The 15,508-nt window shown below is 36.6% G+C and overlaps 1 protein-coding gene across 1 annotated transcript in view; it reads right to left on the bottom strand.

Annotated features, from left to right (window-relative positions):
• Positions 1-875: 875 nt before the first annotated feature.
• Positions 876-15,508, bottom strand: part of RAD54B (RAD54 homolog B) — a 62,917-nt gene continuing 48,284 nt past the window's right edge. The window contains exons 8-15 of the mRNA XM_042836768.1: positions 13,048-13,255; positions 12,361-12,500; positions 11,497-11,787; positions 10,001-10,176; positions 7,555-7,816; positions 6,222-6,288; positions 4,875-5,075; positions 876-2,164 (exon numbers count right to left, since the gene is read on the bottom strand). Of these exons, the coding sequence (XP_042692702.1) occupies positions 1,944-2,164; positions 4,875-5,075; positions 6,222-6,288; positions 7,555-7,816; positions 10,001-10,176; positions 11,497-11,787; positions 12,361-12,500; positions 13,048-13,255 (1,566 nt within the window). The 3' untranslated portion in view covers positions 876-1,943. The remainder of the gene's footprint in view (positions 2,165-4,874; positions 5,076-6,221; positions 6,289-7,554; positions 7,817-10,000; positions 10,177-11,496; positions 11,788-12,360; positions 12,501-13,047; positions 13,256-15,508) is intronic.

Here is a 15,508-nt window from a genome sequence, read left to right as displayed (position 1 = left end):
AACCCTGGGGTCTTGGGAAATGAAACAGAGAAATGAAAGAAACATGGCATGGTGTGGGTCTTCCTTCTGTTATACACCCAGGTTTCCTCAAGTGTTGACAACTGGTAAGCTCCAAAACAGAGCATGCAAGTGCAGATGACCAGGCTCCCATAAACAAAACAGCAATGGATGGTACCTACTATTTCATGCACATGCACAAAGCCACATATAAGGTCAGTATCAGCAGAGAACAGAGAAAGCTGGCATGCTTCCTTCAAACAGACAGGGACATAACTGACAAACTCATGGGCAACACTGATCAAGTATAATCTCAAATAACTGTTAATTATAACAATCATTATTATATGGATTGGCTATGGTCTGTCTTGAGTTTCAGAGCTACATCAAATCTTGGCCTTGCTAATTAAAATAAGCTGTGGGATCTGTAAGCTCTCAGACAGTCTTTATCTAGCAGAAAACCGACAAAATAGCATAGCACCTGGATAAGCATGAACCTCTTCTCCCCATACACAGGGTGAGGAACAACCTCTTTAACAGACAAACTAAAATGTTATAGAACTAAACTTTATTCAGTTCTTCATTCTTCAGTTCATCGTTCTAACTGTACTAAGGAACAAAATTTGCATGCCAGAAATATTCACAATTGTTTATATTCTCTGCCATGCCCTCACTTTGTTTTTCATTATTTTCTTGACATCCAGTTCTCAGAATCAAAGGAAATGGAAAAAAACCAAAAAAAAAAAAAAAAAAAAAAAAAAAAAAAACAAACAAAAAAAAAAAAAAAAACAAAAAAAAAAAAACACCTCTGAAACAGATTTCTATGGTGGAGAGAAGTCAGTGTATTTGATTTCCAGTTCCTAGACTCACAAGGACAGGCAAATGTATGATGATGGACTGGGTTGGACTGTGAATTCCATGACATTCTAGAGAAAGGGAGAGCACTGTTTTCTGAAAATTGCTTGGACTTTTTAATAATCCACTACTCTCACAATAGGCACCAAATATCAGGAGTATGTACAACATGGAGCACAGTGCAGGATTACCACAATGGAGTCCTATTCTTGCTCAAGGTCTTTCAAATTCTCTAAGTTTGCAGTTTTTCTGAAAATTCTCTAATCTTCTGTTTCTCTGGGTCTTTTGAAGTACTTCACATATGAGATATAATTCGATTTCAACCTTTTGTGCCTTCAGAAAGAAGGAAAACATAGTCATAAAAAAATCATAAAGTGAAAGTGTGCAGTACTCCAGAGTTTGACACAAAGGGTCCTTAAACAAAGTAAGCTAAGTATTAGATAAGCCTGTACTCAATGTGCCTGAGAAATGACGTTTGTTTATTTTTCCAGGTAAAAGCAACAGGTGAATTTCACAACATTTTGGCACAGCAACAAACCTGGTCTCAGAAACTTGGGTCTCAGTAGCTATTGCTCCTATTTTCAGTAAACTGTAAATTCCAGGGAACAAACATTCCTCCTGTAATAAAGTCACAGTTATACAGACACATAACTTTTCATTGTCAAAACAAAAATTAAACCAGAGCTTTGTAAACAGCATATAGCACTGCATAATATTATAAAATGTGGATGAAGAGTTGCCAGCTTTACAAATAATCAATCATTATAGTCAAACAAAAACTATAAAACAAAACAGACACACATGGGGATGTATATAAAAACAATCTTACTAATTAAGATATCAAAGGAAAGGACTTGAAAGCAAAGTTAAATCTGAAAATCTGTATGATTATTGCAATTATTATTAATTTAATATTACCAGTAACTTTTTTTTAAACACCAGGACTCACAAAAACCTCATCAAAACCACACAACATAGAATTTGGCAAAAATAACTTTGTACATCAATTATTTACTACTCTGAGGAGAGTACATCAATTATATCCAACTCTGAGGACAAGGATGAGAGCGTTAGGGAAAGACACTGTAGTTTTATTGGGTGGGGGAAGTTGGATTGGTTACATTCTGGAAAAAGAAGGAAACATTTTCTTTTATCCTTTCAAGAAAAGGATCAGGTAGAGCTTGATGTTGCCCAGAGAAATGCTTCCATTGCATCAGCTGTGACATGGAGAGAGGTTTCTTTAAATTATGCTTCTCCTGGTCTTGTCTGAGCTGACAACATCTAGACACTGAAGGCTTTTCTGAGGAAGGATCTGAAAAAAGGATGTAGAAAATTAATCAGGGAAAACTAAGAATATTTCACTGTGAATCAATAAGACAGCTGGTGATAATGAATGCAAAAATAGAGCAATGTAAAGAATCCTTCTATGTCAATGAAAACCGAACATTTGTATCCATAGTAAGAGAGGAAAGGCTGTTTCTTGCTCATGGATCAAGTTTATCAAAATCACCATATGCTAGCTCAAAGATGAATCCTTTCACAAATAGACAGGAAGGGAAATATCCTATCTGGCAATTTCCTTTCTTCCATCTTCCTAATTCTGTAGTATTTGGGTTTCTTCCCATTCTTTAAGTAATTCTGAATAGAGAAATATCTTGCAGCAAAACTCAAGCCAGTTTCTATTTCCTCCCACAGGAGCCATTCCAACCAGCTGAGAAGAGTTTGAACAGTTATTTCACTGAACTTCGCACACTAGAGGTGGATCTCTAGTGCACTCTGTACATTCACACCATGCCAAGTTGCTCAGTAAATGCTATACTGTATACTGTACATCACAGTAAGAAAAAGACAATTCCCTGTGAAGCACAGAGAGGAGAATTCACTTTGAATTCTGGAGATTCTAGGGATTCTAGAGTGCCAGGCAACAGTAGGTCATGGCAGGGTATGTCATGGATTGCTGACTTCATGATTCAACTGATGCATATGATAAATAAAGAAATCAGTTGTGATGGAAAAAAACTGCATCACTGCTGTTATTGATTTAAATCATGTCATCAAACAGTTTCACAACAGAGCTATGTGTTTCTCAGCAAGTGACACAAGCAGCATGATGACTCAGTATTTTTAAGTTTTTTAAACTTCTGAAGAGACCATAATGACTCCCATATGCAAGACTTTCCTTTTGACTGATGATACACATTTGCACTAGACTTGAAATTATGTTACTGTCCAGCAGAAAAATAAGATTAGATGCACTTCTCAAGTACTTACCGATTCTGCATTCCTAACTTCATAAATAAAACCATGATCAAGTAAAATAATAGTATTATACTTTGCAGCTGATCTGACAGTCAGAAAAATAGCAGGCAACCCATCTACACAACCCACACATAGTTAATAACTTCCTTTCAAAACTCCTGCGGCTTGCTAAAGATTGCGCCAGTATGAATTGACAGCAGGAGCTTGGTCAACACCACACAGTCACACTGGCAGATATAATGGAGACTGTGAAAAGTTCATACATTGTGAAGCCTGTATAGTATTGTTTAGCTCCAACTTAGTTCATCTTTTGAATCATACTTGCTAGAAATGGAGACGACGAATCAGTAATAGTTCTTAGCACTTTCTATGTCACAGTGTCTTTTTCCAGGAATCAGGAGCTGGTTCCCCAGTGAAGTATCTGACAACTTTCTCTTCTTAGTAATGTCAAAGAGATCAAGTAATGGTAGCTGCATTCTGACTCACAAGCATGACTTGTAAGACCATGACTCATAACAATTTGACAAGGAAACTGATGAGCCAATTTGTTCTCTGCTCTTTAGGAAGCCAAAATTTTCCCAACTCATTCTATCATTTCTAACATTAAAGTTTAAAAATGTCTTTCTGGTTTTCCCTTGATTTACCACCATAAATTTTCCATTTGCTGGGACCAAGATACAATTACCCTTGAGGGAATCCTGGTTACATTCAGTGCCCTGAATCCCAAGAAACTGATGCTGTGGTTGAATAGATGGAACCAATATGCATTCAAAGCATAAAATAAGCATTCGAGAGTGTTAAGACAATTGCAAAATCCTGATTAACACTCTATGCATTAGTGTTTGTCACAGAAGAAATATCAAATTACTTTGGTCTCTGAGGTCCAGAAGCTCTACCTGCATCACTGCACAACAGTGAAAAAAAAAACCAGTAAGATTTAACACCACAGCTGCATTTTCTACACAGATCCTGTAACAGCACCTAAATGGAGGCTGGCACAATGCAGAACATAATTTGCTCATATGACAAGTGGTTTAATTTTTCCAGTCATAAAGAAACATACAAAGACTATGAAATCATTGTGTGGAGCAGAAATAAGGAAGAAACTCAAACTCAAATTGTCATGGATACAGAAGCATTGTGCTTTCACTAACCAAATCCTTCCTGTTTTGGATAGACTGAGACAGCTTTAGCCTATTTTCCAAAAACATGAAAACTACCAAGCAAAATAGTCATCAGGTCTGTGTTACTTAATTGTGTTCTTGTGTCTTACTTAACTGTGTTAACATGTGTACTCATTGCCATTCCTTCATGCTTTTTTTACTGTGATATTTGTGGATACTGTATATACATATTTCATACTCCAAGAAAAGAAATGTACCCAGGCAATAGGCACTTTTTTCTTTAGGGAATTAGAAACTGAAGCTATCATTACTGTCCTGGAATATTTAGAAAAAAAAATACATATCACTTGTTGGTTGTAATGAATTCCTACCTAAACAGGCCATAGCTAATTCAAATAATTAAGAGGCATAATATATGAATTAGTTGTTACTGCAAGGAATTAATATTTCCTCTCTTTATCTTATGAAGGGCTCCTGTGTATCAGAAAAAAAACAGGCAATGTCTGGCTGATCCCATAATGAATCTCATTGCTTCAATTCAGTTTTACTGAGCTTTGTAGTTTTCTCCAAAGAGAGGCAATATATTCCAAATGGATATAGTTCATCATAATAGCCAGAGACAATGAAAAAGAAACTCACTTTGATGGTCTTTGTTTCCCATACAATCACATTCAAGTAAGTCATGGGTAACACAGCTGGAATTCTCATGAAGTGTAAAGAGATTTCTGAGCTCCTCAACAGAAAAATGGATATGTTCAGATGTCTTGGAAAGGTCTACAACTGCCCCCGAAAGGTCCTGTTTGCTGATCTGTCTTTGATAAATCTTTTCTTCTATTGAACCTGTATTGAAAAAACAATATATACACTGGAATAATTTTTGACCAGTATATGTCAAGAAGAAAAGTAAAATCCATTTCTTGATAACAGGCACTATGGAGGGGACTGGATAGACTGGATTGATGGGCCAAGGTTAACTGTATGAGTTTCAATAGGGCCAAGTGTCAGGTTCCTGCACTTTGGTGACATCCACCCCAGGCAACTGTACAGGCTTGGGGAGGAATGGCTGGAAAGCTGCCTCATGGAAAGGGAGCTTGGTGTACTGATGGACAGTTGGCTGAATATGAGCCAGCAGTGTGCCCAGGTGGCCAAGAAGGCCATTGGCATCCTGGCTTGTATCAGAAATGGTGTGGTGAGCAGGACTACAGAAGTAATCCTGCCCCTGTTCTCAGCACTGGTGAGGTCTCACCTCAAGTACTGTGCTCAGTTTTGGGCACCTCAGTACAGAAAGGACATGGAGGTACTGGAGCAGGTCCAAAGAAGGGCAGCAAGGCTTGTTAAGGGCTTGGAGAATATGTCCAACAAGGAGAGACTGAAGGAACTGGGGCTGTTTAGTTTGGGAAAGAGGAGGCCGGGAAACCTTATTGCTCTCTTCAAAGACCTGAGAGGTGCTTACAGTGAGAGCGGGGTTGATCTCTTCTCACTGGTGACAGGTGACAGGATGAGGGCAAATGGCCTCAAGTTGTACCAGGGTAAGTTTAGGTTGGATATCAGGAAAAACTTCTTTACAGAAAGAGTTGTTAAGCCCTGGAATGGGCTCCCCAGGGAGGTGGTTGAGTCACCATCCCTGGATGCATTTCAAATCTGTTTGGATGTGGTGCTCAGGGATGTGATTTAGTGGAGGGTTGCTAGAGTTAGAGTAGTATGGTCAGCTCATGGTTGGACTCGATGATCTTTAAGGTCTTTTCCAACCTGAGCAATTCTATGACTCTATAGTTCTATGATCAATATTCATAGGAAATGCTAAACCACTATTTTCAGATACAAAAACAAGAGCACAGAAAAGGCAAATGAATCAAGGAGATGGATCCAATTTTAACTGAATTCAGAACAAATTACATATATCTTTCAACAACGATTTATTTCCAAAAACTCCCTTTCTTCTACTGGCAAAATTTCTATAGAATATGTTAGAGCACTATCTCTGACCTGTGGTTAGAAGTCTGTAGATATGTACAGTATGTTTCTGACCATCTCTCCACACTCTGGCCATTGCCTGAAGAAAGGGAAAAGATAAAGAGTATTAACAGCCTACTCTAGGACAGAATTTCTGCTAAAACTCATAGCCTCTGCTGATCAAATTACTGGTTCTGCTAGCTCATACAGAAAGGTGCTGTCCAAAGAAATAATAGCTGTCATTGACTGTTTTAATGAAAGTCTTCTGGTATTAACTGCAAATTATTTTGAAAACATAACTTGCTTTGTCCATCTGTGCTCCTCTTTTTTTGTGTATATTACAGTAGGAAAGCAGAGGTTTAATTTCCTTTCTGTCAGCAGTCCTTTCTTCGAATCTCTTTTCTAAGCATTAGCAACAGTTGATTATTTCAAGAATACATCTCCAATTTATTTATTTTTTTGTCACAACACGTCTTAAAAAACGGCATTGCCATTCCTTTTAAAATTGTAGAATCAGTGTTTCACATGTAATTCTTAAACAAAAAAAGTAGCTGAGTACCATTATATAATTTTAGTAAAAAATGTAAAGGTTACACGTACATATTAAGTACAAGTACCCACAATATGGTTTGCAGTTTTTGGCAAACTGCAGCAATTTTGGCTGATGTAGCAGATGGTGTTTAAAGCAACAAAACAAGTGACCACATGGGGGTACTAATTCACTCTTGGAACAGGATCAGGGCAGAGAATCAGAGGTTATTTCATGTATCAGGTATTCAGTATTCCTCTACAGAGAGACGTTTCCTACTTTATTTATAAAAATATACATTTTTAATTGTTATTATTAAGGACTATTTTAATTGAACACTTTTATGCCAATTAAATAATCCCTTACAACCAAGGGCACTGTTACAAGCACAGCATGGCACTGGCTTTGCTTCCTTTTAATACCATTGACACATGTTTACTTCATTCCCTTAATTCTCATTGGGATCTCTCCCTTTTCTGAAGTATAGCAAATCAACAGTAAGACATGCTATATATTCTAATCACAGTTTTCTTTTCCTTATAGGAACACAACAACTTTCCAGTTAAAAAGTGGGCAGGAAAAAAAGGGGATACAAGACTTACACCTCCAAAGAAACCAGACTATACTCTTCATGCAAAGGGAGTTCTAATGATATAAATTTATACATTAACAACAGAAAAATTTTTCTTCTTTTCAGAGTTTTCCTTTGTTACTGTATTTGTCCAGGCACAGGGTGATAGCTGGGTAGCAATAAGACATGTTAATTCAGACATCTCAAAATCAGTCAGGAGCTCATTTGATGCCCGTCACAACCCACAGTACACAATTATATCAGACCTGAATATCAGTAGCTGGATTCCAGTCGATATCATAAAGGATCAAGTGAGAAGCTCCAACCAGATTCAGTCCCACTCCACCAGCTTTTGAGCTCAGCAAAAAGATGAAAGCTGGACTGAATTTACAATTAAAACTATCAACAATCTGTTGCCTCTGGGAGACAGGAGTATTTCCATCAAGTCTAGTATAAGAATATCCATAACGTTTACATGTCTCCTGCAGTATGTTCAGTGTCTGAGTGTAAATGGATACCAGTACAACTCTGTCAAACAATGAAATAAAGTTATCTCAAAATCAGGTAAGGTTAAAGTACAATAACAAATAATTGAAGGCAATTAAAAAATGGAATGACAAATCCAGCAAAAATTAAACACCAGCCTGAGGTTACTCATGTTTGCTAAGAAATAGAACTCAATATTGTTTGAAGCACACACTAAATTTGGATACATTATGTCTTACCATCAAACATTCAGATATTAAATAATCCCAAGAGAATTTGGCTTAATGCATAGATTACAGGGATCCAGAACCAAACACAGAATTTTTTTTAGATCTACATTTATACAAAATAGCTGCTCTTAATGCAGCATTTGCAGAGGACGCTGTAGCAATTAATAAATAATGTAGATTACTTATGGAAAAAGCTAATGAGAACTTCTATAGACAACTGAGAAAATTTCTGATAAACAAGATCATGAAAGCCAAATAACAAAGCCATTACTCCTTCCTACATCATTTGACTGCAAATAAATGGAATGAAGCACAATGAAAGATATCACAAACAATATAGTTTAATTGTTTTTTAAATAACTCAGTCTCTTGATTGACTAACAACACATCCTAGACCAACATTATTTCTCTTAATTTTTGAGTAAGTAAGTAAGTTTCACGGATCTAAAAATCTAGAATTTCCATCCTGTGAAGTACTGAAGGTGATACTACTGAGAGGACAAACATCTTTTTAATTTAAGCCATAAATAAGACAATAAGCACAGTTAGGGCATTTTTTCTGCAAGAAGTCTAAATCAAATGTACAAAATTCCATCAAAAATGGAATTTAAAAAAAATATTTTTTTAAATTAAAAACAAGTACTGAAGAACTATAAAAGCAGTTTTGGGGAAAATCTGGTACATTAACATTTTTAAATTGTTATAAAGTTTTATAATTATTGTAGTTGCCTCTACAAACAAATTATATCTAAAGCACGTTTGTAAAGACTTTGCAAGATACGTTTTTTTGTTGATTAACCTTAAATTCACACCTTTTCACTCAAAAGTAGAATATAAACTTCAAAAGAGCACTGGAATTGAATCTGTATATTGCAAAAAAACTATTTAGTGATAATGAGAGTTGGGAAACAGTAGGAAAAGAAACATGAACAGTACTGTATTAAAGCAAAAAAAAAAAGTTGTAAAAGAATGCCTCAAAATTAGCTGTAACTCATCAGCTCCCACAGCACTGAAACAAGGAAAGATGCTTTTTCCTGGTACCTCAATTCTTTTGACTTAAAGGAAAAAAGACTGTTACGTTTAGATATTTAGCTGTCCTTGGTTTCAATGATGCAAGGCACATAAACTCCCACGATGGGCTCCAATTTCTGGTTTGTAAAAAGAGAGCATCAGGAAGAAACAAATTCCATTACATCAGTGCCAAGAGATCTGCTGTAACTTCTCACTACTGAATTACAGAACATCCTATTTAAGCACCAATTAAAATGGAAGGTAAAAGGAACTACTTTTAGAAGAGCTGGGCTTCAAGGCATGAGTACATAAAAAAGTTATCATGAGACACATGGTTGTGTTGAGTTTTCCATGAATCAGCAATTTCACAGTTATAATCAACAGTGTGTATCCCATTACACTATCACAAACAGAGGTTTTCCTGTGTGCCAGTGACATTCACCACAGGGCAAATAAGCAGTTGCCATGCAACTTCACCTGATGAGTCTTCTAGCCCTGGATGGAAAAGACAGCAAGCACTGAGCAGCTAAACATGATTAAAAAGAAAAGAAACTCATACTCCTGTCATTAAAAATATTTTTGTGAAATTTAAAATATTGAATACATTAAATAATTGCCTTAAGAAGATACAAAGCATTGGGATATTTTTGTAGATAAAGATAGTATGTCACAGTACAGAGGCTGTAGCTAACTCCTCTCTAACTCTACTGTAACCTTAGTTGTGGGAACTCAATATGAAAAATACAAGTATCTTTATCTGGAAATCATAGAAGGGCAACTTTGAAAATTGTGTCAGCTACAAATCCTTGATGAAGAATTAATGAGAAAGAGCCAGGAGTACAAAGCATAAATACACCTGGTACCTCTGCAAACAGCTGCAAAGGCTTTATTTTGAATAGTATGTCCCTATTACACAACTGAAAAGCAATAGGATACGCAGCAGGTCACTCCTATTATTTGCCTTCTACCTTTCTTTCACACTTGCCTTTCAGAAGAGCTGAGCTCTCGGATTGCTGCTAACAACTTCACCAGCACCTGCAATTTTCCTGAATCAGTTTCAGAGAAAATGTCAGAAGTATAACCTTGTGGAAAGACATCTGTTAGACCTTCGTAGAGACTGGACTCCACATGCTCATCGCCTTTCGGATCACAGGATTTTTCCTATTAAAAAAAAAGGATTCAAGCTTCACATCCCCACTAAAATATGTGACCTTTTTTTTTTTTTTTTTTTTTTTTTGCATTGCCTTACTTCTAAAAATTTGCTATATTTTCATTACAAAAAGAGGTATCGAAAGCTATCACAAAGTAGTGTATCATATGAGCACAGTAAGTTTCCAGTACTGTATGGACACAGTTTTAAAACAATGAGAGCATTTACTGTGATTTACATCCTCTAATTCAAGATTTTGTTTACAGTTGGGTAGAAAGCAACATGAAATACTACAAAGTGAAAAAAGGAATTGACTTCTATTTCTCTACTTCAACAACTACAAAGATACACATCCACAGCAAAGCCATAACTAAAAATTAGGGGAAAAAATCAAGATGCTGTCATTAGGTTTCTTTTATTGCAAGGGAAGTGGGGAAAAAAAAAAAAAAGAAGAAAAAAAAAAAGGAAAAAAAGCTGGCAAATGAGAACGTGCTGAAACTTGCAAACTGATGTTTCACGGGGAGGAAAAAGCCAGACTAATCAAACCCCACAACAGTTATGAATGACCTGCACATACAGTCCTTTCCATGCAGATAATTTCCAAAAGGTTATGCTTTCATTTAAGAAAAATTCAAATGGTTATACAGTGAAGTGAAGGCAACTCACTTTATTTGTCAGAGTTGCAATTTACAGAGATGTCTGCTGTGGACATTCCTGCAAAGTCATGAAGAACATTTTTTAAGGAATATTTATTTACATTTGCACTCACCTTACTCACACTTGGACTACTACTGAAATAAGTTAGTAATATTAAGTTCTAACTATCATACAAGTTACTTGTAGGAATGAGAAGATTTATGTGAAACTAACAAGGTGTAGAGGGTGATGGGATTCCAGGACAAAGAGAGGCAGCTTGTACCAGTGATGTGTTGAGCCTGCAGCTGTCAATATCACTGAACTCAAGACTGTATCAGAGGGAGGTTTCATGGGAAACAGCAGACAGAGTATACAGAATAATCTTTAACTGAGTACTCTTTGTAAAGCTCACATTTGAATGTATTTTTACAAATATTCAGGGACCATACTAGGAGGGAAAATACATGCAGGTAAGGAAGAACAAGAAAATAAAGTGCTACGAAGGTGGAGACATACCTACATTCAGATTCCCTAACATTTACATTTTTGAAAGCCAATCTCCTAAAGCAAGTCAGATGTGAAAACAGCATGGAAATGACCTTAACTGACATGCACATTGACCATAACATATTTCTAGTGACCTCTGTCAGCTGAAATGACTACTTGCAGGCACCCACCCCCATGCAGATAGATACCTTTACAGCTTTAAACAGAAGACATGGATGATTGCAAAGTTTTTTCAAAGCTCCTATACAGATTAGGTGAGGACTATTTTCTAGCCTGCCTTGTAGACAGGAGGTAATAACACGAGAACTGAGCAGTTTTCGATACAACTCAAGCTGCAGTGCTGTTGGTTGGCAGAAGATAATGTTCTCCTTTTTTGGTGGAAGAAATTTGTTTATAACCTCTTGTGTTCTCCTAAGAACAAAGAGTCCAGTGAGGCGTGTGAGTTCTGCTGCTCTTTTTTCTCCTAAATCCTTTTCCTCCTACAAGAACGAAGCACAAAATTAATGCTCATCTTGCATTTCATCAAAATAATTTTCTATATTATTTTCATTAGGTTGTTAGTGAATATTTTAAATGCACAATATCACTTCCAGCATGGGAACGTAATGATCCATTCCAAAATTAGTACCACTGCATTAGCTTAATTCTAGTTTGGTTTCTACAGTCTTAAACAAATGAAGATAATGTCCCCCAAGGATACACAAGGTTCAAATTATATTCCACAAATCCATAAATTTCTTGATTGATGTAATAAAATAATGCAGTATTGTGGAGAAATTAAGACATAACACAGTATCCTCATATGGTAATTTACATGACAGTTTTGGAAATTCAAGATGCTGGATGCCTAATAAAGAGCAGCCATAATCTCAATATGCGTGTATTCCTCACCTCCCTTTGGAAAACAACCAAATTTATTCAAATAAAAAGCTGAAAAGCTTTTGCTCCCATTAATACTCCTGAAGTTCATCTATTCCACAGAAAGCAAATTTCCCATTCTTCTCTCCTAATTTCCTTCTATAAGTGCTTTTTTTTTTTTTTAAATCACATACCTTTGTTGCTGAAGGTTCTCTGGATCTGACAATGGGCTCCTCATATATCTTTCTGTATGTGGATAAAGAACCAAGTATTCCTGGATTTACAAATTCTATTAAAGCATAAAATTCTTGCAAGTCATTTTGGATTGGAGTACCTGGGAAGAGAGAAAAATAATTCTGTATCTATAATAATGTATTCATAACAAAGAATTCTGACAGAAGTACAATTGTTGAATGCAGAGTTTAAAATTCATAATGCATCTTAAAAAGTTATTTTATTTCAATGGGAATTACTCAGAATATTGAATCAACCTAGAACTCCACTCTGATTAATACACTACCATCTTCCTAACTGAATAACTGCATATCTAGTTGGTTTGACAAAAGAATTGATTCTAGAAGTTATTTTGTTAAATAACTGCAAAGGAAAATAATGAGTGTATAAAAATGGAGTCCTCATTCCCTTACAGAAGTTTCACAGCTCCTTACCCACCCCATAAGATACACAAATTTTACTTGTCACTCTTTTTTTTTCTTTTTAAAATCTGTTTTTAAAAGATCCGATATTTGTGCACTTAATACCCATTGCAAAAGTTTATGTTGTGTTCCTATCATATTTACAATATCCTCTTTCCTTTAAGCCAATCTGATACTTTTAGCATAGCTACGTATTAAAATTTATATTAAACTACAAATACTAACCAGTAAGGATAATTCTCCTCTCACAAGACAGACTAGTGAGGGCTGTAGTTGTCTTAATAGAGCTATTTTTCAGACGATGTCCTTCATCACAGATCAGGAGGTTAAATTCTATAGCCTGAATTTGATCCAGAGATCGTAGCAGCATCTCATAGCTGATTATCATAACTGAATAAAGTGGAGAATTGATGAATTCTTCTACTTTATGGTCCTACAGGGATAAAGAAAAATGTAACATACAACTGTGTTTTTTGAAATCACCCGTCATACTACTTACAAATCTGGTGGCTGTAGAATCTTTTCCAGCATGACAAAAAACATTGACTATCTCCTTCAAGAGCTGGATTCTTGACTGTGTCTTAATTTGCAAAGCAAAGAGGGAATCTGATACAGCAAATTTTTTTTTAGCTTTATCACCTCATTAACAGACAATTCATTACTCTTTTAGACCTTGAGATCCTTTGAGACACATTATCATCAAGGTGAGAAATTGTTACAGACTCCCTGGAATAACTTCCCAGTCCTGGTATTTAGGTAAACTAAACAACTACAATCGAGATAACAAACAGGCAATTGGCTGCCCAAACATCCACTATGGGATCCAAAGCTGCAATGTCCAGCAGAAAGTTACCACGCTCTGCCAAATTAAAATTTCTCTTGTAATTTTGAATTGAACATGATATTCACTTTGTTAAAAGCCTTTAACATTGATGGGTTGGTCAAAAGGAAAGCACAGTGTTGGACTCAGAAAATTAAGCCTAAAACTAAGCCTAGGAAACATGACTATTCATTGGTAAATACACAATTCATCTCTGAATCACACATTACTGGTCAGAAAGCATCTCTGAGCCACTCCACCCTTAAGTGCCCTTCAAATCCCCCTTTTTTTTTTCAAAGGACATTCAGATTTCCTTTCCTAAACTCTTAAATAAAACAACCAGGACCAAATGTGACAAAGAGGAAAACTAACAACAGTTATCCAGGTTAGAGCATTCAAGTCTGACCAGAATTGAATCTGTACAGTTCTAGAGCTTGGAGACAGAACTTTGAACAGAAACATATTAAGTTAACAAAGCACTGTAATGTGAAAGGGAGCTTCTTCCAAAAAAGGCTCCTAAAAGTGTCAACATTTATTTACAGATCTGTGAATGTAAAAATAGGATTGCGCACCTGTCTGGTAATCACACATAAAAGAGGAAAATTCTTCTGTGGCCCATCCCTTGTCTCTCCACTGAGCTCGAGATACAAGGGCCCTGCACACTCCATCCTGTGTCCTAACGGTGTTCATTGCCTATACATGCAACAGTCCCAGCTGACAAGCTGAAGAATCTCTTTGATCTTTAAAGCAAATCAAGCTAGAGCTTCAAAAGGTAGCGTTATTTCCAAACAAGATCAGTTATCAAACATAAACTACTAAGTCTGGGGCGTAATAGACTCAAAGAACAATAGCACTTAGTTATCAGAGCCTTCAGAGCCTCCTATTTGTTGATTCAGACGAATCTATAGGCCAAATCTGGCAAGTTAACCCCCCAAAGTACCTTGTGTTAGGTGAATCCCCACAGCATGCTCATGGAGAGGCCCTGCACACAATGGAGGAAGTGTGAAACAGTGCAGAGCAGGTAACAAGGGTGTGAACAGATTTCCTCAAGGTTTTGAACTGAGCCACAGCATTCCTGCTGATTCCAAGTCTGCAAGAATAGAGGTAAGTGCTAGCTTTCTGTCCAGTATTTTTACCGCCAGTTTGAAATAGGAGAAGAGAATTTCCCTTGCTCTCCATTCCCAGCATAGGAATAGAAGAGCCCTGTAGGCATCCTCCAGTGTTATCCCCACTCCAAATTTGGGCTCCACAGTGCAGTCCTCGTGACAGAAGCATCTCTGATCTTTTCTTGGAAAGCACCAAAAGATGAGCAGGGTCTGGGAATCTTCTGCTTTCTCACTCTTTCTGGGTATGAGCTGAGCCTATAGGCACTGGGAACTGCCTGCAGCTGTTATTATATACAGCAGTGAAAGACGGACTGAAAGTTAAAATAATTTCACAAGCCAATTTCAAGTAATTAATTTATCCTCTTAACTAGCTCCAAGATACGAATGTATTATAACCTCCATTTTCACAATTACCCAAAGTGACTTGACAGATTTAAGAGAGGAGCCTGGAGCTACACACAGAGCAATTGTCAGCCAGTGTTAGGGCTCCATAATGTCCCAGACTTACTCTCTGAACAGACCCTGCCTTGCACTGGTTCAAATCCAGTGAAGTGTAAATTAAAAAATGCTGAATCATGAAGTAGTGTAAACCTTGAATTGATTCATTCTCCAGAATTTTCACTTAAAAACCTAAACAACCACTGTAGAAGTGATACTCTGCAAAGAGATCATGGAGTTATTCTCTCGATTGCATCTCAAATGTTGACTGTGTGGATTGATAAGACCTAAATGCAACCTTTGGAGGGAAGCCTTCATTTTA

The sequence above is a fragment of the Centrocercus urophasianus genome, unplaced genomic scaffold, assembly GCF_019232065.1.
Source record: "Centrocercus urophasianus isolate 14NV4802_14NV808 unplaced genomic scaffold, USGS_Curo_1.0 seq_11, whole genome shotgun sequence".
NCBI classification, from domain to species: domain Eukaryota; kingdom Metazoa; phylum Chordata; class Aves; order Galliformes; family Phasianidae; genus Centrocercus; species Centrocercus urophasianus.
Note: the sequence above shows the minus strand (reverse complement) of the source record. Positions and strands in the feature narration are given on the sequence as shown.